The sequence below is a fragment of the Condylura cristata genome, unplaced genomic scaffold, assembly GCF_000260355.1.
Source record: "Condylura cristata isolate star-nosed mole 26May11 unplaced genomic scaffold, ConCri1.0 scaffold00035, whole genome shotgun sequence".
In the NCBI taxonomy this organism is placed as follows: Eukaryota; Metazoa; Chordata; class Mammalia; order Eulipotyphla; family Talpidae; genus Condylura; species Condylura cristata.
In genome coordinates, this window is record NW_004567136.1 from 5,551,073 (window position 1) to 5,575,770 (window position 24,698).

Sequence of the window (24,698 nt, forward strand, 5' to 3'; positions counted from 1 at the left end):
CTATGTGATATATTGATATAGGATCTATGTAATGTAGTAATATAGGACCTATGTGATATATTGATATAGGATCTATGTAATGTAGTAATATAGGATATATATAAAGTATTAATATAAGATATATGTAATGTGTGTAATAGAGAATCTTGGAACATAAAAAGGATGTGTGATAAAAACTAAGGGAAACTAACTAAAATATAGTCTAGTTGACAATATCGTACCACCATTGGCTCATCATCCCACAATATACACATATATATCGTAGTATAAATGTGCCATTGTAAGCATGCACCATCAGATGTTAATAGAAGATTGCAGCATCTATGGAAACTTTCTAATATCTTCTGAATGTTTCTGTAAACCTAAGACTGTTTTTTTTTTTTTTTTTTTTTTAAAGATTTATTTATTTGTGTATACAGAACTGGGGTACAGGCCAGAGGCTCAGGGACGGTGAGAAGCTTCACCAGAGACAGAGTGGGGAGCAGAACAGGCCGATCTACGAAGTACACTGCTGAGGGAAGCAGCGGGCGGGTCAGGAGAGGTCTGGCTCGCCATGTGGTCTCCTCCCGGCAGGCGGCAGGCGGGAATCGAACTCATGCGGAAGTGGCTTCAGATTCTCAGTGCTGTGCTTTAACCCGCTGCGCCACCAGGGAGGGCCACCTAAGACTGTTTTTAAAAAATAAAGTTTAAACAAAAAAATTTTAAGCAGAAAGCCAGAGTTCTTCCTGCTGTGTCCACCCTCTGCTTACAGGATGTCCCCTGCAAGCCCTCACACTGGCGACTTTGCGAGTAGTACTGTGCCTTGGTCTGCTTTTTAGAGAGTTTCAAAAGTTTTGAGTCAAAAATTAAAAATCAAGGGCTCTCTGTTAATCAACATAAAAAATCAAGATTCAACAATATTCTATCCCCAGAACTTTTTGATGGAAGTTTTCATGAGATTTTTCGTCTGGGTTTGCATTCTTGTCTTGCGAGCTTTTCTTACCTTATGGACTATTGCAACTCACTTGGGTAAAATCCCTATAAGGTTCTGATCAAATGAGACGAGCCTGCTGAGAGATCGCTTTGAAGACCGTTCTGAACTCTCCTGTTCCGGTGGGGCAGGGTGTCTGAGCAGTAAGTCATGACTTAAGTGCCAGGAGTCAAATGCACATTATTGTGGATGCTTGACAGCCTCTGTTGCGTCTTTCAGCACCAGATCTGTGAGAAGGCTCATCTGGCTTCATGGCCCTGGGGCTCACCCTTTTATTTTCCAGCAATTCTATTCCTCTTAAGCAATTAGCTGCTGTAAGCAAAGTCAGACTGGGGTGAAATAAGCTCTTGTCATGGTCCCTGCCCAAATTTCTTCTCAGGAACACAGGCATCTTGAAGGAAGAAAAGGTCAAATTGATTTTCATATAATTGGACCCACATTTTGGGAGATTTGCCACTGCTCCAGGGTGAAGACTTAAAGAAGCATTAGAATTTTGGAATTTGGTGTTTGGAATTTGGAAGTCTCCTCTTAGGTTCCATCACAGGGCAGAATGTTATGGTCAGACTTCCATAGATTCCAGCACAATGATGCACTGGGGCCTCTTCATCATGGTGACGACTTGCAGATGAATGAGATGTCAGGAATGTGGTGATAAGGACAAGCATTTCAGATGATGTCCCCTCTTGAAACTTCTATCACCAGACCAGATCCACAGCAAGCACACCACTCTCCTTTGCCCAGACTGACCCACTCAGCTATACTAGTTTCTGACCTTTAAACCATTGTAAGACTTCTACAAAACTTTGACATAATTGATTGTTTCCACGTAAAGTCACTGGATCTTTTTTTCATTGTAGAGATTATTATTATGGAAACTAAAACATGTAAAAAGCTTGGCAGGTTTTTTGCCATGTGCTTATTTTCCAAGCACACGTCATCTGCCAACATTGCAACACAACCCGCTGAGAAGTCAAAAATAAATAAATAAAAAAGATGAGAAGAGAGAAAAACCGGGTGGAGGGAACTCTTGTGATTAGACAGGAGGCTATTGTCCACTGATACCCCCACAATAAGCTTTTGGGAGCCCATGTCCTTCATTGCTGAATGTCCACCTATGGAGCCATTTTAAGAACTCCAGTTTCTGCTCATCTAGAACTACCTTCTTCATAATATTTATGAACACACTTAAAAGAAGAGAACCTATTTGAAAAAATGAGTAGGAGATGCAGAAAGTTCATAGCAACAGAAATCAGATTGTCCTTAAACATGGAAAGATGAAAAGATGCTATACTCATTCAAAACAAGATGCAAATTAAAACTACATTGACTTACAGACACCTGGCAGAACTCTGTACTCAACAATAGGTTACATATTCTTCGGAAGCTCACATGGAACATTCTCCATTGTAGCCAGGATGCAAGGCCATGAAACATGACTAAGTTTAAAAAGACCTAATTCATACAAAAGATGTTTCCCAACCATATTGGAATGAAGTTAGAAGTCAATAGGAGAAAGAAATTTGAAAAATTCATAAAACCGTGGACATTAAACTACATACTCCAAAGTAACCAGTGGGTTAGAGAAGTCACCAAAAAACGAAATGAACAAAATGAAAAGCATAACATACTCAGACATAGGGGCACAGATAAAGCTATGCTCAGTGGGAAATCGATAGCTTTGAATACCTATATTAGTGATGGAAGACCTCAAACAATAATATAACTTCTAACTTTAGAAATTAAGGGAATAAAAAAACTAAACTAAAGCCAGACCTAGCAGATGAAAAGAAACAAGGCTAGAGTAAGAAAAATAAAACAGAAAATGGAAGAAATGAAAACCTGAAAGTTGGTTCTCTGAAGAGATGGACAAAGTTGATAAAACTTTAATTAGATTGACCATGAAAAGACAGAAGATTCAAACCACCAAAGTCAACAATGAATGAAGAAACAGCTCTGCTGATCTTCTAGAAATAAATAGAATTACAAGTGAATGCTGTGAAGAACCGTGAGCTGACATATTGAAAACCCAGGTGTTATGGATAAGTTCTGGAAAGACTCAGACTATTACAACTGGCTCAAGAAGAATTACAAAATCTTAATTGACCTATAAGAGGTAAAGAAATGAATTATTAATTTTAAAACATCCCACAAAGAAAACTCAGGCCCAGATCATTTCATTGCATTATCTTTCAAATGCATAAAAAAAGAATAAGCACCGACCCTTCACAAACTCTTACAGAACATAGAAGAAGGGTAACATTTCCCAAATCATTCTGTAAAACTGACAAAAAGTAGACAAGGGCATCATAAGAAAATAAAATGATAAACCAAGGCTACATTGAGATAAAATTTCTTAATAAGATTGGCCCAAACCCAGTTCAACAATATTTTCTGTTATTGTTGCTTCAGAGAAACAAAAACTGTCATAAGATGCTGGTGAAAAATTAAATTGTTACAAAGCTCTAAGAGGGGAATTTTGCAATATTTGCAAATTGCATATTTTGCCATTGCATTTGCCAAATCTCATTTGCCATTGCATTTGCCAAATCGCATTAACCCCAGCAATCTCACTTCTAGGGATCTAAAGGCCACTAGCAAAATACAAAAGGACTGTGGCAAGAGTTCTTGTTGCTATACAATGTATAAAGTCTACAAACCACCCAAGTTTCATATGATCCAGTCAACTTCCACACAGTCAGCCAAGAATTGAGCTGATGTCACTGATGTCACAGCTACAAAGAGGAATTCAGTGTGGCTCAGTAGACCCCAGGAGAAGTGAAGAAGGTAAGGGCTAAGAATCTGTAGCAAGGCAAGGAATTCCTGACACCTGGGCCTCCCTGTCTGCACTCATGCCCTCTCCTGATACCCTAAGTTCCCCCAAGAATAGTCTAGCTCCAAAATCCTACCTCAACCCAGGCCATCAGCTCTCTGGCCACACAGTATCCTCTCTGCCCCTGCAAAACTCCACATTTGGGGCCTCGATAGACAACTACGAATTTACAAGGAAACCACCTTCCCAGGCCGTGTGCACCTGCAATGCTGGGATGTCATGCTCGCCCACCATGTGCACACACTGGAGGCAAAGCTGTTAGTGTTTGGTGGACATGCACCTGAGAAAAACTGCTGAAAGTGGCAGGTGGTATGGCTCCTGACCAACCCTTGACCACCTGAAGAATCCAGAGGCTGCCGAACCCCCTATCATCCTGGTAGCTTCGAGTGGGATCGGGTCTCAGGCTCAGGCTGGGCCCCCAGAGCTCTGTGATGCCACTTCACATGCTCTCGGGACAAGTCAGCCACTCAGAAGCTTCACTGTCCTCAGAAGCTTCAATGTCCTTATCTGTCAGATGACACGGCCTTAAGAGCAGTGTGCCTGGGCTATCTGCCTCCCTCTGCTCCTCCTTGAGGATAAAGAGGCTTCCTGTGTGTCTCTCGGGGTACAGGGAGATGATCTCCCCACATAGAGGAGAATTTCAGAGTTTGGGATTTTCTTTCCTGCTAGGCTCAGAAAACTCATCAGAAGCTGTGCTCTATCTCAAAACAACTAGCAACAACAAATGTTGGCCAGGATGTGGAGAAAAAGGAACTCTCCTGCACTGCTGGTGGGAATGCAAACTGGTCCAACCACTGTGGAAAACCATTTGGAGGTTCCTCAAACTGCTAAACATGGAGCTTTGCTACAACCCAGCAATCCCACTCCTAGTTATCTACCCCCAAAACACAAAAACACTGATTCAAAAAGGCACCTGCACCCCCATGTTTATCACTGCTTTAGTTATAATAGGAAAGACATGGAATCAACCTAAATGCCCAAAAGTAGATGACTGGACTTAAAAGATGTGGTCCATATACACAATGGAATATTACTCAGTGATCAAAAAAGATAAACTCAAGCCTTTTGCAGCAACATGGATGGAGCTGGAAGAGATCATGCTTAGTGAAATAAGCTAGAAAGAAAAAGAAAAATACTGGATGGGTTCACTCAGAGCAGGTGCATAAAGGACAGGGGGAAACAACTATATACATCTATATACCAGAGTCATTTTGAGATAAAAAATGGCTGGGTGAGGTGAGTGTACAGAACTATGGTAATGGCACACAGGTGATTTAGTGATGGGAAGCCCATGGGGATTACAGATGAGATGGAAAAAAGCACAAAATGATGTAAAAATAAACTATTATAATAAAATTTTTTAAAAGAAAAAAAAAACCTGTGTTCACCGTGCATATTATTATGGCAAACCCAAAAACCCTGTTGTGGTGATTTGGGGGTGACTGTGGATATGGATCATGCAATTTACTGCTGCCCTGGTGTGGGGGAGGAGAGGTTGGAGCACCCAGACAGGGACAGAAGTCATGCGGGCTCATGCTGTGTTCACCTCAACCCTGACCCAATCTCAGATGATCTCAAGAAGGACCAGGGGTGATTAGATTAGAGGTGCCACGTGCCAGCTCTCCTGGCTCTCCAAGGCCCAGGCACCGCCCACCTGGCAAAGGGCTTCTGAAAGAACCATTATGTAAAGTCTTAATTATGTAAAGTCCACTGACATTTCCAGCAGAGGAAGGGCTGGCTGGAGGGAGCGCAGGTCTCTTCAAAGGGAAAGTTCTGTCTCCCCCATTTCTCTCAGAACCCAAGGCTGCTTTTGTGGGATCCCACGTGGTGGTGTGGAGACCTGCTTCCTTTTCTGGTCTGGGAGAGAGGTCACGGGCCATTACCTCAGCGGGATCACAAGGGCCCATGCCCGGGCACTCACATGCTCCTCATATGGGCTTCTCTTCTTAAGGGTGGCCCCTCCTCAGAGGCTTGCTGCCCTGTTGGAGGAGGACGCTGGAAGAGGCTGGGCAGTGCCTCTCAGGTCTGCCGCTGTGACAGGTAAGCTCAGGTGGAGGTGAGCTCAGGTGTGGGGTGAGCTCAGGTGTGGGACTCTGTTTCCTGGGGTCTTTAGCTCCACTCCTGCTGAGGCTGGCTGGGCAGGGGCCTGTGGGATGGTGCTGGGTCTGAGCTCAGGTGCAGACCGCCAAGATGATTCCTTGAGGGCTGGAGCCTGGATCAACCACCCCACCTGGGCCAGGCACACACACAGCCTCCCTCGGGACCAGCCTGGACAGCCAGATGTTGGGTACTGAGCAGCCTGGGCTCAGGGCGGCCCCCTCGTCTGTCATTTCTGGCCATCTTACCTGTTCCTTGCCTGTAGAGTGAGCCTCTTCCCAAGAGCCTTAGAAAATACTGGAATTCTTAGGGATATGGGAGTAGAGAGTGGTTTAAGTCTTTATCAGCTGATGTTTTCATTATTAATGAAAACCCAAGGGAAACAGTTGGTTATATAGGGTTGTGGAGGGAGGGGGGCTGTTTCTGGAATGCAGCTTAGCAGTAAGCGCCAGAGCTGTGTCGGGCTCCGTCCTAAGCACACAACCCCGGAGGCAGGCCAAAATTCTCACGGCCTTGTTTGCTGCAGTGAGACACAGTCTGAAATCCCCAAATACAGCCTCACACGCCATGGGGTAGTCATAGCCTGGTACAGAATGCAGTCACTTTTAAAATGACAGAATAAAGTACATAAGGATCATATTTTTCACCACACACACACCTAACCTGTTCACAGAGAAAAGGCCAGAGCACCCGGCAATGGGATTCATTGTTCTCTCAGGATAAAGGCCTCGTGGCTGATGTGTAGTTATTCCCTTACACATTTCCTCGTCTTCCTCTTCTTTAACAATTTCCTATGACCAATATATTTTCCTTCTGTTGCCAGAAATTATATCTTAAAAAAAAAAAAAAAACAAAACCTTGGCAAAACTAAGCAGAAATAGTGGAGAGGTGGAGAAGAGTGAAAACATTTACAGGAATTGTGGCTGGGTTCAGGGCTAGGGTTGAGGAGGCTGGTGTGGGGGACGGTGGGAGGCGAATACTGGCGGCAAGTTTGCTCTGTCTGAGTTACATATTTAAAGAGGAATTAAGAAGGGACGTGGATGCTGTTCATGGACTTGAATACGGGTTTGATTTTAGGAAAAAATTGTTTTCAGGAAATATTTTGCAAAAATCTAGCAGCAGTTTGAATTCATGACATCTGCAATGATTTGTGGTGGCAGAGTGGCATCTCCTTGTGGTATATTTCAGGCCCCAGAACATTGTAACTGGAAATGTCAACTAATGTTGAATGTGTTTGCTGTAATTGCTTATGTTTTCCTGGTTATTTGCTATAAGTCTGGGATTTGGTTTCATTTGGCATTGCAACGTCATTTATCTGCTTTGCAAAGTTCATACGTATAGGAAAAGGAATATGATCCTTGGGCATTTTGAGTGACTCGCCATCATCATTCTAAACCGAATAAAGCATGCACCTTTCTGGTGCTCTAGGGGTTAAGTCTCACCACTGTCACCGCTACAGCCTGACTTCCGATCCCTGGCCAGGGAGTGACCCACATGGCACAGCAGACTTCTCCTGGCCCACCTGCTGCTCCCCTCAACAGTGTATTTTAATAAATCTGTGGGTTCTGCTCCCCACTCTGTCTCTGGTGAATCCTTTTACCAACCTCACCCCTCTACCCCAGCTCTTCTACAGAGAAAAAAAAAAAAGTGAAAACTAGTTTCTACTGACTTAACCTTTCTTTTACTTGGGACATTAGGTGTTATTGGGAATTAGTAGGACATTCTCTTTTGATTGAAATGCTTTCAAGATAGTCTATAACTTATGTGCATGTGGGGGAGGGGAGGGCCAGGGTGAATAAATTCTGCACCTGGAAAAATGGAAGTCCTCACCCAGGAGAGTAACGGGACACAGCACTGAAGGCTTTCCTCAGCCTACGCATGGATGGAGTTCAGTGTCTTGAAACCTCCATTACCAGAACAGTAGCCAGAGGGATGTGGTCATCAGTGGTGACAGCTCCTGTCACGTGTCACCTGCTTTCACTTGCTCTCCTGCTGGACTCTGCAATGAGTGGACCAATCACTACGCCCATTGGGAGTGGCCAGGGCCAGGAAACAGGGCCGTTGCCCCAGACACACATCACACGCAGAAGCCCTCTCCTCAGGCTCTTGTCAGGTTGCATTTACCTTGCTCTTTTCTGGAAACTGTCTCCAGTGGTCACCCGCCTGAGGTGAGCATGGCCGACAAGGCAGAGGTGGCTTTAGGGAAACAAGCCGATGTCAGCACAGATGGCTCCTGTCCCAGCTGCTGGGGCCTTGGGTTCTGTGTGTCCCCTGCGGCCCCCCCATTGTTGGTCATGGCTGGTCTGCCCCAAGGTGAAAGTAGCTGACTTGGCTGATGGCCTCTGTCCAGCGGCCCTGGGCTTTCCCCGGAGGGCGTTGCCGCAGGAAAATTAGTCACATATGGTGAGGTGGGAAGCAGGCGGGCCAGGACCACAGAAGGGGTAGCATTGTTTGTGAATCATAGTAAACATAATATGTTCATCTGACAAGTAAAAAAATCCTGCCAAGAGCCAAGGGACGCTCCTACGGGCCATCTCCCCTAACTCCCCGGCCCACCACTGGCCCTGCTTGTGATTCCTAGTCTGTATCTTTCGAGCCCAGCAGTGCCTGCTTCTCAGCCCCACACACCAAATTTGAATTGTGGAGTAATCATGTTTTCAAAGTAAAAGTAGGTAAGTGAAGTCAATTCTAAACGCTCATGGAACTCAAGATACTCAAAATATCATTTCAACATGCAGTCAGTATCGAAACTTCTAAGTGAAGTATTTCATCCTTTGTTGTGCAATGTCATAGAAATCCTGCTGAAAAAACAACTGATTTTCTAGCTCTGCAGGCCAGCCAGTCCCTCCCTGAGGGCTGTGCCCAGGAAGCCCAGGAAGCAGGTCTCAAGTCCCTTCCAGGCTCTGTGCCTTCCAGGCTCACCTTGTGACATCAGCTTGCAGATGTGAAAACTAGGTCAGCGACTAGCTGGTTCTGGACAGAGGGTCCTCAGCCTGGGGTTCCCGCCTGCTTTTTTTTTTTTTTTCCAGTGCAGGGCTGTGGTGGGAGGCCAGGGGCAGAGACCCCCAGCAAGGGCTGCTGGCTTCAGGCCAGGCCTCCCGCAGTGGTGAGGATAGAGGGTGAAGTCAGAAGGAACCTGGTGAGCTTTAATCCTTTGTGCACACAAAAATGAGTAGTTTTGCTCTGTGCTTTGTCCAGAGTTGTTTATTCTCTGGCATGGAGAGTTTCCAGGTCCGCAGGTGCTGCCCCAGGGGGCCAGGCAGGTCCTGAAGTGTGTGGGGACCCACAGCCACCTGCAGCCATGTGGGGAAGTCAGCAGGAGTTTCCACCTCCAGGGACTCCGAGCCAAAACCCAAGATGTTCACATGTAATCTTCCTCTCAGTTAATCATGGCAGCTGACTCCTCTCCAAGGTCAAGCCAAGGCCACAGCTAGCATTGAGGTGTCTGCCCAAAGTAGACACAGGAGACCAGCAGTTTCTTCTAGCTAAATCGGTCTACAAATCACCTCACTGTGGGGGTTTGCTGTTAATTTTGGAGCAAGAAATAGGGTCATTGCGTCAACTAAGGCTGGCCTGACCTCAGCAACCCCTCAGTTCTGTGGAACTGCCTCGCGCTCCTGCCTCGGCCAAAGCCCTGCCCCGCACCCTTCAAAGCCCCTACATAGCCTCTTGGCAAGTTCCCTTGTCAAAAGCAAACACTTCCTTATTTTCTGGCACAGTAAGATGTTCCAGGTTTTTTTCTTTTACTTTCCCTGCCTAGGCCTGGCTTCAGTCACTTCTCCAAGGAGATCTGCTTCCTTTTAGTGGAGAGTGATCCTTAGAAACCAGTATCTGAGCACCGAGTAGGTGCATACCAGCCTCCAGATGTTCGTGTCTTGTGGGATTGTTGTGTGGATCGCAGCCACTGGGTGCACTGCTATCAGCCAGGAATGCAGAGGACTCCTGGATTCCTTGTATAAAAACCCATGAACATCCCTACCCAATATTAGGTCAGAGGGACAGTAGCTTCTGTCTGGGGTGCCCACTCTCCTTCACGTAGATGGAGGTCTGCTGGCACATTGCCTGCCACCCTGCACAGACATCCCATGACCAAAAAGCTGAGGGAGGCCTTGCCCAGCCACCCCAAGAAGAACTGAACTGAGACCAAGGCCGTGCAGATGAACTTGGAAATGGAGGTTCTCCAGTCAGGGTCAAGTGTTTCAGATGCGAACGCGCCCACCTCCAGCTTTGTAAGATGCAGCCCCCTGGGTTCTTCTTGGGCTGGTTAAGTGAACAAAGTAACATCAAAAGGGTTGTTTGGGGTGGGAAATTAATTAAGTATGCATAGTGAATTCGCGTGGCTGTAAATTCTAGAGTAAATGGAACAGACTGGCTTACATACTTGAGTTAAGGAACGGGCCAGGAGCCTGGACATGAGTTGGCCTCACATGATGAGTAGAAGTTTACTCATATGACAAAAACAGATGTTCTGTAATTTTGCCCCGCCTTGCGATAGGTCGCTCTGATAAAAGGTTATTTTTGGAGATGACCCTAATCTGGGTGATCTTTATCCTTTGAGAGCATGGTATCAGCTTTCAGGGCTTCAATTAGTCTTAGTTCCATATGCCAAGGTGACTGTGGAAGAGGACTCTCCTTCAGCTTGATCAAATCCCCGTGAGAGACCCGACTGACATATTGACAGTTTCTTCATCCCCAGAAACTGTGAGATAATAAATACTCATTGTTTTGAGTTACTATGTTTTGGGGTGATTTGTTCTGTTATGCAACAGATAACTAGTATGATGTGTGTTATCTGTACAGACACCCATGTGTTGAGGGATCACACACTCGATTCGCTCTGTGTTTTTATATCCATCTCCACCTCTGCAAGCCATGAATTCAGTCTGATAACTTCAGTTTCAGTCCTTAGCTACAGGATTCATGCTAACCCTCTCCACATTCCACACCTGTAGCTCCCTTCAAAGTGAGAAACGCAGCTCCCAATCATCCACAGGACACTGATTTATTTGTTCAGTGCAGTAATTTCAGAACCACAGACCAATGTCTCTGTGAAAAAATAGCCTGCCCATAACTGTTCAATATGTATTTGAAATTCTTATTGTCTTCACTTCAAGACGCATAGTCTAAAAGCCAGAATCCATTGTTGCTGTTGTTTTTTTTTTTTAATACACTCTCCCAGCCCCTTTGGAAAGTGAGGAGTGAAATACAAAAGGGAAAGCATATTTTCCCCCCAGACAGCAAATGCTCTGCTTAGCAATTTTGCTCCAGCTCGTCATGACATTCCACAGAAGAAGGGGTGGGGCAAGGATTTTAGAGCCTTGCTGGGCGGCTGTTCCCTGCTTTTCTCTCATTAGCCACGTAGTATTTCAAGCAGTTATTAAATTATTTGGAGAGAAAAATGTATGGTGTTGCTTTTTGACTGACCCTAGGGGAGGTTTTGAATGACCATCATTCTATTTCAAAAAGAAGCCAAGTGGCCAGCCGACTCAGAGATGTATCCAGAAAGGCTCAGTTTGGGTGGGGCTGGCAAGTCCTTCTGGAAACATGGACACCCCCACTGTCTCTACATGACTGAGACGAAGGCCAGGGCAATCTGTAGAGCGAGAAACACACTATCGGGTCCTTGCATGACCTCCCAAAGGGGCTTCTGGGACACTGGATTGCTGCAGCTTGCCCAGGAAGTGACTTCTGCAGAGTCCCCAGAGCAGCACTGCCGCGCTGGAGGAGGTGGGGGCTGGCAGGACCCCTGAGCTTCGTCCACTCCACACCTTGGTCACAGGTCCCACTGGGAGGCCCCCCAGAGGTGGGGGGAAGATGGTCGGGGATATGAGGCTCTGTCCGCCATGGTTTCTCCAAAACCTGCTTCTCCGGGCTTCCAGCGCTAGGGCTCCCCATCCCTGCATCTGCCAGCACACCCCACTCCACCCGAGGTACGCACACGCGTATGCCATGCACACATCACACAGTGCCTAACAGACACGCCGCATGCGCAGCGCACAGCACACACACATCGCCACATCGTGGAGTGGCGCTTCTCCCGGGTCAGGGGCGGGAGTAGGGAGCATCTTCCTCTTGGCAGACCTTAGGTTTCGTAGCCCAACGGGAACCATGGATACATATTTCTGAGTTATTTCTCTTAACATGAACCAGGGCTAAGATCCTTAAGGACTTATCTATTGAATTGCACAATTAGTGGTGTTTCTTCAGATATTCAGGCAGACTTCCTGCTAGTGCCGTTAATTTTCTTAAAAATTTTATTTATTGGCCCTCCCTGGTGGCGCAGCGGGTTAAAGCACAGCACTGAGAATCTAAAGCCGCTTCCGCATGAGTTCGATTCCCGCCTGCCCCGGAGGTGACCACATGGTGCGGCAGACCTCTCCTGACCCGCCCGCTGCTCCCCTCAGCAGTGTACTTCGTCGATCTGCCTGTTCTGCTCCCCACTCTGTCTCTGGTGAAGCCTCTCACCGCCCCTGAGTTCTCTGGCCTGTACCCCGATTCTGTATGTACAAATAAATAAATCTTTATAAAAAATTTTATTTATTTACGCATACTGAACTGGGGTACAGGTCAGAGGTTCAGGGGCGGTGAGAGGATTCACCAGAGACAGAGCGGATCAGAACGAGCAGATAGAGGAAGTCCACTGCTGAGGGGAGCAGGGGGCGGTCAGGAGAGGTCTGCCTGTGCCCTGTGGGTCGTCTCCGGGTGGGGCAGGGATCGAATTCATGCTGAAATGGTTTTAGCTTCTAGTGCTGTGCTTTAAACCGCTGCGCCACTAATGAGGGCCCAGTGAGATTAATTTTATAAAAGTGAAACAATGACTTCTGAAGATGGCTTGAGAATATGTCTAATTTTCTTTTTTTTTTCCCCCTGTCTTCCAGAGTCAGAAACCTTGGATAGAGAAGACCTTTTGCAAGCGAGAATGTATCTTTTTAATTCCCAGCACTAAAGACCCTAACAGGTAACAGCATCATTAAATCATCATCCCAATCAATACTTGTCCACCAGTTGCCCGACAAATATTCTTCCAACATTTGTAAGAGAGGGAGGAAGAGTCCAGAAGGAGAGCCAGAATCTATTTCCCACTTGGGTTATTAGCTGGAGAGCCCCAGAGTCTCTTGGATGAATACACCAGCTCTGAAGATGGAGAAAGCTGAGAGAGCGGCTGCCTGCCGCCCACGCTGAAGGAAGTGTTCCTAACCACATGGGCTCACAGCGCTCCCTTTAGCCTCAATGAGATCAAGGAGCTGAACTGTTTAGAAAGATTTCCAGGGCACTTTCTAGGCAACTTTGATAGAGTTTCATAATTTGGATGAAGAACTTCCATGCCAAGAAATATCTGAGTGATTAAGTGAATGAGACAAGACTTTATGAAAGAGCTTATTTTGTGCACTAAATGTCAAGCCATTTCATCCACCTATAAAAAATGTATCTTTCATAAACCAACGGGAAAACTTTCTAATGTCATAAAAATGATCTAAGATGAATTTAGCAAAACTTCCTCATCTTTGATGGCAAACACCATGAGGCTGAGGTTGAGGGGCATGAGGCTGGTTTGGCCATATGTTCACCCAATAACACCCATGCAGGAAAGACCACTGATACCAAGCGCAGTCTTCAGAGATCGCTTGGTTCAGCTCTTCCTCCAATGTCCCACTCCATGGCTCTCCCCACTTAAACCCTCATAGTTACCCCCCAAGGCAAGAAATGCCATATGGGGCAATGTCAATGTCCACCAAAGTCTTCTTTCTGTTGTCCCTCAGTGTCCCTCTGTATGTCAGTGACACGTAGGCCTCTTGATGGAGACTATCCATGCAAGCCCTCCTGAGACCTGGCAGCATCCAGGCTCCCAAATAGGACAGGCAGAAAGTGTAGAAAGGATTTCAGAGACTCTCAAATGATATCCCCTTATGAGTTTCTTTCATTCTCTGTGGGCTTTAAAAATCTGGAATCATCCCAAGGGTCAATAGCAAGTGAAGAAGTACACATTGCAGAAAACCTACAGAAGTTCAACCCCTGATGCTGAGGTGGGGGCCCAGTGGCCAACTGTTCAAGGCACACCTGGTACTTTCAACCTCACTGTCCACTAACCAAGAGAAGAATTAACAATATTAAAAACTCTTCGGATGCTGAACTCAATGATGAGCCTCATTGTCATAGAATGTTCAATAGCTGATGCCTGTAGTTATTTTGTCAGACATCAGAAGAGTTAAAATTTGCTCAGTAAAGAAGGACAGTAGGTCAGTATGTTTAAAATAGACTGGTATGGGCCTCCCTGGGGTTGGCACAGCGGGTTACAGCACAGCACTAAGAAGCTATAGCAGCCACTGCAGCACAAGTTCGATTGCTGGCCAGGAGGGAGGTGACCCACAGGGCACAGCAGACCTCTCCTGACCTGCCCACTGCTCCCCTCAGCAGCGTACATCTGTCTGTCCTGCTCCCCACTCTGTCTCTGGTGAAACCTCTCACCCCCCACACACACCTCTGGCCTGTACCCCAGTTCTGTATGCATAAATAAACAAAGCTTTAATAAAATAGACTGGTATGTAAATAGATAAGCATTGATTATCTGGAAAAAGCCCCCACAGGGGCCATTTCTGTACCCAATAAAGCTGGGTAAGTCAGGTGTCAGCGTGCCTCTGTTCAGGTGCTTCTCACCTGTTCAGGTTAATTTGTCTTAGCTCATGGGGGCGAGGAGGGAAGGGAAAGGAGGAATATATTATAGAAAGAGTGTGCTTTGCCGTTGTTTTCAGATGCTGCTGTGGTCAGTTCACCAACCAGCACATTCCCCCGCTGGCGAGTGTAACGGCCAGCAAAAATGAAGAGAACGAGCAGGTGGAGACTCAGCCAGAAAAATGGACTGCCGGCAAACACACCCAAAGCTGCCCGACAGATTCATACGGGGTGCTTGAGTTCCAGGGTGGTGGATACTCCAATAAAGCCATGGTAAGAGATGGGATGTGGCTGAGCAGGAGCCTCCATCGGGGGCCCCACCTCCTGGACTCCAGGCTGCAGCTACTTATTCTTGCGGGGTGTTGCTCAGTAACCCTAGATAGTTCATTGCAAGACAAGATATGTATCTGCATCACAGCTTTCCCAGTTTCTAAAAACCGGGTAATATCGGGGGAAGATATAGTGTCTCTTAAATCTCCCCCCAAGTCCTGAATCCACAAATCACTCTCCATTCCAACCATATTCCATTTCCAGTGACCAGAGAGAAATCATGTTTCTTGCTTTTTGGAGTTCTTTGTGGGGTTTTTGTTGTGACTGCGCACCTTCAAACTCTCTTAGATGAGTGAAGTGTGTCTGGAAATATTGTCCTCTGAAGTCCATCCACAGTCTCCCGGGGTCTGTGTTCAGCTGGCCAGAAAAGATCCATGTCTTCAGAGTTGCATATAACTAGGTGTCTGCTCTGCCTTTCTGTTGAACCCTGACTGCCAGAGAGGGGCAGCTTCAGCACTGATTCCTTTCAGTTATTTCTGAATGGCACTCCCACTTGGCTATCAGGCCATTTTCTATAATTTCATTTTATGTAAGTTGCCCAACAATATTGTTCAAATAAAATTCAGTAGAGTTCCAAATACTAGCACATATGGTCTTCTGGAATGGCACACAATGTATAGGATAGACACTCGAAGGGCATCTGGCCTCTTCTTCACCTTGAAAGGAGGGTCAAATTCAGAGATAGGCCCCCACCTCCTTCCTGTCAGTCACTCCCTCAGCTACATCCTGTCCAGTCTCTAGGGCCATAGTTCTAGCTGAGCCAGCTTTAGAGTCCATTCCATTTGCAATTAGCCAGATGAAATACAGGATAACCAATTATCTCTGAATTTCAGCTAAACAACAGATAATTTTGTGATATGTTATGCCTCAAATGTGCACAAGACAATACTTAGGCAGAAACACTTTTGTTGTTCATATAAAATTAAAATATAATAGGACATCCTTGATTATCATTTTCTGAATGTGTTAACTCTTCCAAGATTTCCTTCCATCATTTGGCCACAGACTCACACAGAGGACCCCAGAAGACCTAGTGAGAGAAAGCCAGCTTGCTCTTGGACAGGGATGAAAATATTGTTCCCCTGGATACCAAACCAAGAACTGTTGCTTATTGTCCCACCCTCTGTTACAGTATATCCGCGTGTCCTACGACACCACGCCAGATTTACTGCTACATCTCATGGTGAAAGAGTGGCAGCTGGAACTCCCAAAACTCTTAATATCTGTGCACGGAGGCCTCCAGAACTTTGAAATGCAGCCCAAGCTGAAACAGGTCTTTGGGAAAGGCCTGATCAAAGCTGCCATGACCACTGGAGCCTGGATCTTCACGGGGGGTGTCAGTACTGGTAAGACAAGCCTCTTCCTTCACTGCAAGTATAGAAGCCCAGAATTCTGTGGTTCTCAAAAGAGCTGTTGAATTGTTTAGATGAAAATACAAAACATGATGTTTCTTGTAAAGTTTATGACAGAAGAAGCAAGTTCCTTATTCAGTAGCTGGTTTTTTGAGAGCCGTGATCAATCAACACTTCTGGTACCCACTACTGGTCATCCTCTGAATTGTATAAGCTTCAACTTCATCAAGCCTCTGTACAATCATTTCCCGGGCAGATGAGAGGCACATGAGGTCCAGAGAGGCCAAGGAACATGCCTGGTTGCCAACTTGAGCTGAATTCGACCAAGGACTCCCAAAGGGACCCAGTTTCTTCCATCCTTAGGTTTTGGAAACTTGTAAAAGAAATCCCTGCACAGTTCATTCTCCTGAACCAATGCAAGATGACTAGAAAGTAAGAGCTCCTAATGATGAAGATCGTTATGTCTGAACACTATTCTGTAGTATCACAGAGAAGGGATTCCTAAAGTCCCGAAGTAGCGGTGTGATTGGATAGCGAAAGGGCCTAGAACTATGACTTGTGGTTGCTTGCAGGTGTCATCAGTCACGTAGGGGACGCCTTGAAAGACCACTCCTCCAAGTCCAGAGGCCGGGTTTGTGCTATAGGAATTGCTCCCTGGGGCATTGTGGAGAATAAGGAAGACCTGATTGGAAAGGACGTAAGTGTTGTCTCCCAAGACATCGGCAATGTATTAAAGTTACCATCTTTATTTTGAAATAATTGTAGATTCACCAGCAGTTGATACAGAGGCCCTATAGACCTTCTACCTTCCCTCCAATACTAACATCTTGCAAAACTATGGTACAACATTGCAACAGAATATTGACATCAATCAATCAAGATGCAGGATACCCAATCCCATAGGGATCCTTGTCCCTGCTCTCAAATATCCATACCTCATGTCCTCCCACTGCCACACCCTCCGTAACCCTTGGCAACCACTAATATAGCCCCCATCTCTATAATTTATCATTTCAGGAATATTATATAACTGAAATATATTTATAAGTGAAATATACCTTATGTAACATTCGAGGACTGACTTTCTTCATTCCAAATAATTCTCTGGAGATCCATCCAGATTGGCGTGCACATAACAGTGTGTTTGTTTTTGCCACTGAGTGGTATGGCCATGGTATTGCTACAGTTCATTTAGCATTTATATATTGAAAGATATCTGGTTTCTTCTAGTTTCGCTATTACAGATAAGACGGCCTGTAGCATTCATGCGTAGGATTTTGTGTTAACATAACTTTTCATTTCTCTTCAACCAACGCCAAGGAGTGGAATCACGAGGTCACATTCTCTAAAACGCTGTATTGTCCTATTTTAACTAATCTTATTCCTATTTTAATATAAAAATTGCAAAAAAAAAATACCCTTCAGTGGAGAAGATGAGGGGGTGAGCGTAGGTGAAAGGAAGTTAAGTGAAGTCATTCACAGTACGAGTGCGTGGTCTTCTTACTTCCCCAGTAATCTTAGGTCTCGGGTCTGCTCCTCTGACTTGTGTTGTGCATTTTCTCAGGTAACGAGAGTTTATCAGACCATGTCCAACCCTCTCAGTAAGCTCTCTGTGCTCAACAACTCCCACACTCACTTCATCCTGGCCGACAATGGTACTCTGGGCAAGTACGGTGCCGAGGTGACGTTGCGGAGGCAGCTGGAGAAGCACGTGTCTCTGCAGAAGATCAATACAAGTAAGTCCTGGCGAAGGTCTGGGGTCACAGCATGCTGCACCTCCAGGGAAACAAAGAAAAAGGGGATTGCCCAGGGGTGTGTAAAGCCTCACTCTTGAAGCTACAGGTTAGATCAGCAAGAGATGACTTACAGGTTAGATCAGCAAGGATCCTAAGTAAGCACTCATGATGGGAGAACAGCGGGTGAGCTTAATGCTTCATTGCAACAGTTAAAATTTTATCTTGTAAATTTTTGTTGAAATTCTGATGTACCATTTTCAATTGTCTTTTAGATTTTTTTTTAAAGATTTATTTAATTATTCATACAGAACTGGGGTACAGTCCAGAGATGTGGAGGGTGAGAGGATTCACCAGAGACAGAGTGGGGAGCAGAACAGGCAGATCGACGAAGTACACTGCTGAGGGGAGCAGCGGGCGGTCAGGAGAGGTCTGCCACGCCATGTGGTCACCTCTGGGGCAGGCGGGAATCAAACTCATGCGGAAGTGGCTTAAGCTTCTTAGTGCAGTGCTTTAACCCACTGCGCCACCAGGGAGGGCCGTCTTTTAGATTTTTATAAAATACCTATGTTAGGAGACATCCCAGGTAGAGAGCAGTTACCTCAAATCCTTTGGAACGAGATAGCAAAAGATGAGCAAAAAAAAAAAAAAAAAAAGGAAGATGAGGTAGATTCATTTAACCAATCGTCTCAGAGAACCTGAGAGAATGTGGGTGATAGGCTTCCATCCAAAAATAGATAGTAAAATTGAAATCAGCTTTAATGGAAGACAAATAGATCCCATGTTTCTAAGAAATAATAAGTGTGCAAAAAGTCACATTATTTGACTTATCTAGGTGCTAGCCAAAAAATATACACATATTTCTGGTACATTTATATATTATATATATATATATATATGATACATCTGAAAGATTTACCTAGATCCTGGGCCTTACCCTCCTACCAAGTCACACAATTGAACTTGTGATGTGTTTCCCCAAATTCCCAAGTTCTTACAGAAGGTCGACATAAGAGACAGCTCTCCCACAGCTCTCATGCTTACAAGATCACCCCAAGTTTCTAGTTCCCTGTAATTAGTGTCTTTTTAAAAATGTTTGAATAAGAAAAATAATTTTCCCACAGACTTAATGTGACACCTTTTATCAGCTAATTATTGCTTATGTGATCATTATATTTAATATTTCTGTAGTTCTGGGTCTCTCACCCAGACTAAGGTAAGCCAGGCGAGGCTTATCTGAAGAGGACTGGGGACCCATGTGTCCCGAGGGGCACCACCCAAGCTGGCCCAGGGCACAAGCCTTCCTGGGGAGCAGCCGTCCTTGGGAAATGCTGAGGTCAAACTAAAGAGAAAGGAGCAAACCTCCACCAGACAAAATCACAATAACAACCAGTTAGAACTCAATTAGTGTCGCCCCTGGGAACATCCTCACACTCCAACAACTCTTAGTGTTAAACAACTGTTAACTGGTCTTAGAGAGGATTTTGTTTTTATCATTACTGGTATGATTTTTTTTTTTTAGATTTATTTATTTGTGCATACAGAACTGGGGTCCAGGCCAGAGGCTCAGGGGCGGCGAGATGCTTCACCAGAGACAGAGTGGGGAGCAGAACAGGCAGATCGACGAAGTACACTGCTGAGGGGAGCAGCGGGCGGGTCAGGAGAGGTCTGCCGCACCATGTGGTCACCTCCGGGGCAGGCGGGAAACGAAATCAAACAAAAAAGGCATTAGCTAATCAAAGCAGTGCTTTAACCCGCTGCGCCACCAGGGAGGGCCACTAGTACGATTTTTAAGAAAGACAATCTAGGTCTAGAAATGGTTATTATGAAGCATAATTAAAGGAACTGGGGAGCATAATGAAAGGGACCTTGAGACCACATGGGGATTAAATCAGGCAAAACCTCCATGGGAAGTGTTGGGTTTCCAAGAATCAGACCTCCACTGATGACTGAGTTTTAAGGTCTCACATTTTTTTATTTTCCTGCATGCTTTCACACTGTCCAACTTCCTGGCCACGTGACTTGTGGGTTTCCCTTTGTCATCCTTTGCCTGGAGCTCTGAGTGTGGCAGGGATAGCAAAGGGGTGCCCAATTGTCATCTCTCCCAGCACAGAGCTTTGGGGTGCGTGGGGGGAGGTGCAAACCAAAACCAAGATGAACCAAACCTACTCTTCTAGATTCTACTGCAGAATCCCAAGCCTTGCCTGGGTGGGGTTAGGAATCTCAAAGCCAGTATCTCCCTCCAGGACTGACTCTCAATGCACACTTGCTGAAAAGAACTTGAGCTGAGGTTATTTTGGTTGGAGACAGAAAAGTTGCTTAAATATTTAAGCGCTCCTGACTGTAGACATGCATCATGAAAGCAAACTGAACCCAGGGCAAACCAGCTGTGAATCCCCCAACTTGAAATGCTCAGATCTCCTAATGAACGCTGGTAGATGGTATCTGAACGGCTGAGAACCGAGACCACACACATTCCTAATTTGTCATTTATTAATGTTGACCAGCTAAGTCTCATCACAGCTAACAGTCACCTGATAAACATACTCAAAACACAACCTGTCATGACCAGCGGGTGGTAAATTTTGAAATAGGCAAATCTGTATCTGGTTCCTCCATCCCCATTGTCTTCTCTCTCCAGAATCCCAGGCTCCTGGAATCCTCTGCTTTCCCCTGCTCCACAGAGCCCATCCTGCTGGTTCTGCTGTGAGCTAACTTTCCCTGCCACATCCCCAGGAGTCCTGTGGTCTGATGGAGGCAGAGGGAGGCCTCTGGGAATAAGCTGTGAACTAATAGGCTTGCGGTAGACGTTGCATTTGCCTGGCCAGATACCTCACGGCTATGCCAGGCACTGAAGGGAGAAACAGTAACACAGCAACACACCACACCTATATGCCCTTAGGTTCACAAAGTGCTTTGATAGCTGCACTTTACTTTTTGCATCTTATATCTATTGCATCTTTAGGAGCTAAAGAGGCTTTGTGATGGTTCGCCTGGTACAGGGGTCATCCTCGGCTCAGTGGCTGGGTGATTGACCCAGTGTGGCAGAGTTAACACGGGAGGGGACAGGAATGGAGCTCACTGCTCCCCTTGTCGGTGTCTTTCTTGAAGGGACAACCATCAGGGGCAGGATTTCAAATTCTGGGGCAGGAAGCCAAGAGGTATTTTCTCCCAGACCGCCCCTCCCAACGTTTCTCCTCTCTGGCCAGGTGAGGGGTGCGTGAAGGTCAGCCTCAAAGGATGCAGGGAGTTGGTGATTTTCAGGTTCAGCCTTTTCAGTGAGACCTTCATAGGGCGCTTGAATAAGAAGCAGACACTATGCCCAGGCCTGAATACTTTCAAGCCAACACAGACGCCATAGGGAGCAGCCGTCCAGGCTCAGAGCGTCTGTCAAGCGTGTGACAGGGGCCAGGACTCTGGGCTGAAGGGCGAATGTGGTTGGTGTTGCAGGGCTGGGGCAGGGAGTGCCCACGGTGGGCCTGGTGGTGGAAGGGGGCCCCAACGTGGTGTCAGTCGTGCTGGAGTACCTCCGGGAAGAGCCACCTGTGCCTGTGGTGGTTTGTGACGGCAGCGGACGAGCCTCGGACATCCTGTCGTTGGCACACAAGTACAGCGAAGGAGGAGGGTAGGATTTCTCCTGTCACCGAGGGTGGGCTGCACGGCCTCTGTGTGAGGCCAGGGGGAGCACCTCAGACTGGTTTGCCATTCCAAAACAAATATGGAACTAGGCCCCTCCCCACCCCCAAAGTCTGCATGAAAGGGAGCTGTCAAGACATGATGTTTCTTTTTTTTTTTTTTTTAAGATTTATTTATTTGTGCATACAGAACTGGGGTACAGGCCAGAGGTTCAGGGGCGGTGAAAGACTTCACCAGAGACAGAGCGGGGAGCAGAACAGGCTGATCGACGAAGTCCACTGCTGAGGGGAGCAGCGGGCGGGTCAGGAGAGGTCTGCCACGCCATGTGGTCACCTCCGGGGCAGGCGGGAATCGAACTCATGTGGAAGTGGCTTTAGCTTCTTAGGGCTGTGCTTTAACCCACCGAGCCACCAGGGAGGGCCAAGACATGATGTTTCTTACGGAGCTTTTTCCTTGGAGAGAGACACTCCTTTCCAGTTTCATTTCCGTTGTAAGGTTTTCAGTGAGCTGGACAAGTGGGGACCCAGTTTCTGATCACAGTCCATTTTTATCTCCCAGGATAGCCTCCCATGGTAAAGTTTGAAACCAAAGACGCCAGACGGACATAGAGACGTCTGCTTTCTTCCTGTACAGATTTAATTCATGTTGTTTTCCTTTTTTTTTTTTTTTGCATTTCCTTTGAAACAGGGTCATAAATGAGTCCCTCAAGGATCAGCTTCTAGTTACCATTCAGAAAACGTTTAATTACAACAAGACACAATCACATCAGCTGTTTGCAATTATAATGGAGTGCATGAAAAAGAAAGAACTCGTAAGTGTCTTGAGTTTATTTCCAAACAAACTCCACAGAGAGAATTATATTTCCTTGCTAACTCTGCCCATGTGTGCATGATGGAGCTGTTCCTGTTTCAGCTCAGCCTGTCGGGGAGGCATTGACAACTCCCTCCCAAGACAGCAGGTCCACAGGATGGGGGCAGAACAAACAGAGGAGGGCCAGGTCCTTTGAGACCTTAGGAAAGGGGTGACGGCCTACCACACCATGCCAATTGTGGGTTCGTAATATTAGCCGGATGGAAGCACTGGTGAGAGCGAGGCACACCGGCCTGTAGTTGTCTTACAAAATCCTGTTGCATCACTTTCCAAACGCTGCATCACCTCCCTTCCTGCCTCCTGGGACCTCCTGGAGGAACAGGCACCTTTGCTGCAAAATCCTGCATCTCCACCGTTCCTGCCAGCATATCGGATCTGAGTAGAAGTGATTGTCATCTCTGGTAGCAATTTAGGCATTGGAGTGTGATCCTGAAGGCGCTCCCTCATCTCTGAGGCTCTGGGCACAGATTCAAGGGCAAGATGAGTCATGCTGTCACTTTGGAAATCAAAAGCACCTGGTTTGCTGTCTTGAGCTGAAGTCCGGAATCACTGCCTAGTGCCTGTCTCCGGGGTCATTTTTAGAAAGCTCCCCCATTCTCCTTGTCTCCAACTTGACTTGACTCGGTCTTCTCTTGGTGAATGTGTTTTCAGGTGACCGTGTTTAGCATGGGTGCTGCAGGTCAGCAGGACATGGAGATGGCCATCTTAAGCGCCCTGTTGAAAGGTGAGTGCGTGGGTGTCGTTTCAAGCCTGGCCTAGCCCGGGACATGGCTGGTGGAGGGTGGTAACTCTCTTCTGCTGCCAGGTGGGGTCTGTTGGTGAGAGAGCCCTGAGCAGTAAGGCTACCCCTCTGCCCCGTCAACCATGAGTCATTCAAGATGGGCCCTTCCTCCTTGTCTCTCAGCTATACTGGGACCATGAGGGCTGGGGCAGTGAAAGGGCAGAGAAAGAAAGTCTTGGGGTTCTCTCTGGGCTGGCCAGGCAGCGCTGTGCGGGCCTCCTGCAGGCAGGGAGCCTGCTTGCCGTGGGAGGCAACTCCCTTTAACTTGGCCTGGGGGTATCTATGCCAACTCAGGGCACCTACCCTCTTGCATAAGTAGGTGCCCTGTGTTAGGTTTCCTTCTCTGCTTCTTCCAAGCTTGCATGGGAAGAGGCTGCCTCCCGTCTGCCTCCAGGCAGCCCTTTGCTTTGTGGCAGGAGCAGGGCCCCAGTTCCAGGCTGCCTGAGCCGGCCAGGGAAGCCGATGCTCACTGCCCAGCCCGGCCACGCAGTCCAGGCACCGAGGAGAAATCCCTCTTGCTTCTTGTCTTCTCAGGAACGAACGCCTCGGCACCAGACCAGCTGAGCTTGGCGCTGGCGTGGAACCGTGTGGACATCGCACGCAACCAGATCTTTGTCTTTGGGCCCCACTGGCCGGTGAAACGAAGCGTTTCTCAGTTCAAGCCACTCACCACGACTTTGTGCAGATGACAGATCAGTGCCTTCTCTCTGGTGACACAGACCTCAGGAAATTACCTGGGGTTTCTGATGATCTGATGTGTCATCCACCAGGATTATTAGTAGATGCCATTGAACTTCAAAGAGCTATTAATATGACTTTCAAATTCAATCCAGTAGTCATGAAGAAATTATCACTAGGGATTTTTATCATTGCTGGTGACAGTGGGTTTTTACCCTTTTAAAGAAAATAGTTTATTAAGTTGAATACAATGATTCCATGGAGAGCACTGATTTGTCAAATGCTGTCCTGTGTGTGAGCCCTGGAGGCCTAGAAACTGCATGTGTGTGGTGTGCGTGCATGAGAGCTTTGGAGTGGTCTTTGACGTGCTGGGGGGTGTGGTTCGGTGTGTTTGTGTATGTGGGTGTGGCAGTCACGCGGGATGCGGGGTCTGGTATGTGTGATGGATGCACATGGTTTAGTGTGTGGTACATGCACAATATGAAAAAGGGTGGAGGCTGGGAGTCTGGGAGGCTGAGGGCTGGGAGGCTGGGATCCTGGGAGGCTGGGAGGATGGAGGCTGGGAGTCTGGGATTCTGGGATTCTGGGAGGTTAGGAGTCTGGGGGCTGGGATTCTGGGATTCTGGGAGGCTGGGAGTCTGGGGGCTGGGATTCTGGGAGTCTGGGGGCTGGGAGTCTGGGAGGCTGGAAGCTGGGATTCTGGGAGGCTGGAGGCTGGGATTCTGGGAGTCTGGGGGCTGGGATTCTGGGA

The 24,698-nt window shown here is 46.8% G+C and overlaps 1 protein-coding gene across 1 annotated transcript in view; it reads left to right on the forward strand.

The window, feature by feature from the left end:
• The window catches only part of TRPM1 (transient receptor potential cation channel, subfamily M, member 1), a 72,564-nt gene that overhangs the window by 6,721 nt on the left and 41,145 nt on the right, over nt 1–24,698 (forward strand). The window contains exons 2-10 of the mRNA XM_012732664.1: nt 12,776–12,855; nt 14,648–14,840; nt 16,030–16,243; nt 16,822–16,946; nt 17,814–17,985; nt 21,433–21,607; nt 22,306–22,429; nt 23,140–23,212; nt 23,804–23,904. Coding sequence (XP_012588118.1) covers nt 12,776–12,855; nt 14,648–14,840; nt 16,030–16,243; nt 16,822–16,946; nt 17,814–17,985; nt 21,433–21,607; nt 22,306–22,429; nt 23,140–23,212; nt 23,804–23,904 — 1,257 coding nt within the window. The remainder of the gene's footprint in view (nt 1–12,775; nt 12,856–14,647; nt 14,841–16,029; nt 16,244–16,821; nt 16,947–17,813; nt 17,986–21,432; nt 21,608–22,305; nt 22,430–23,139; nt 23,213–23,803; nt 23,905–24,698) is intronic.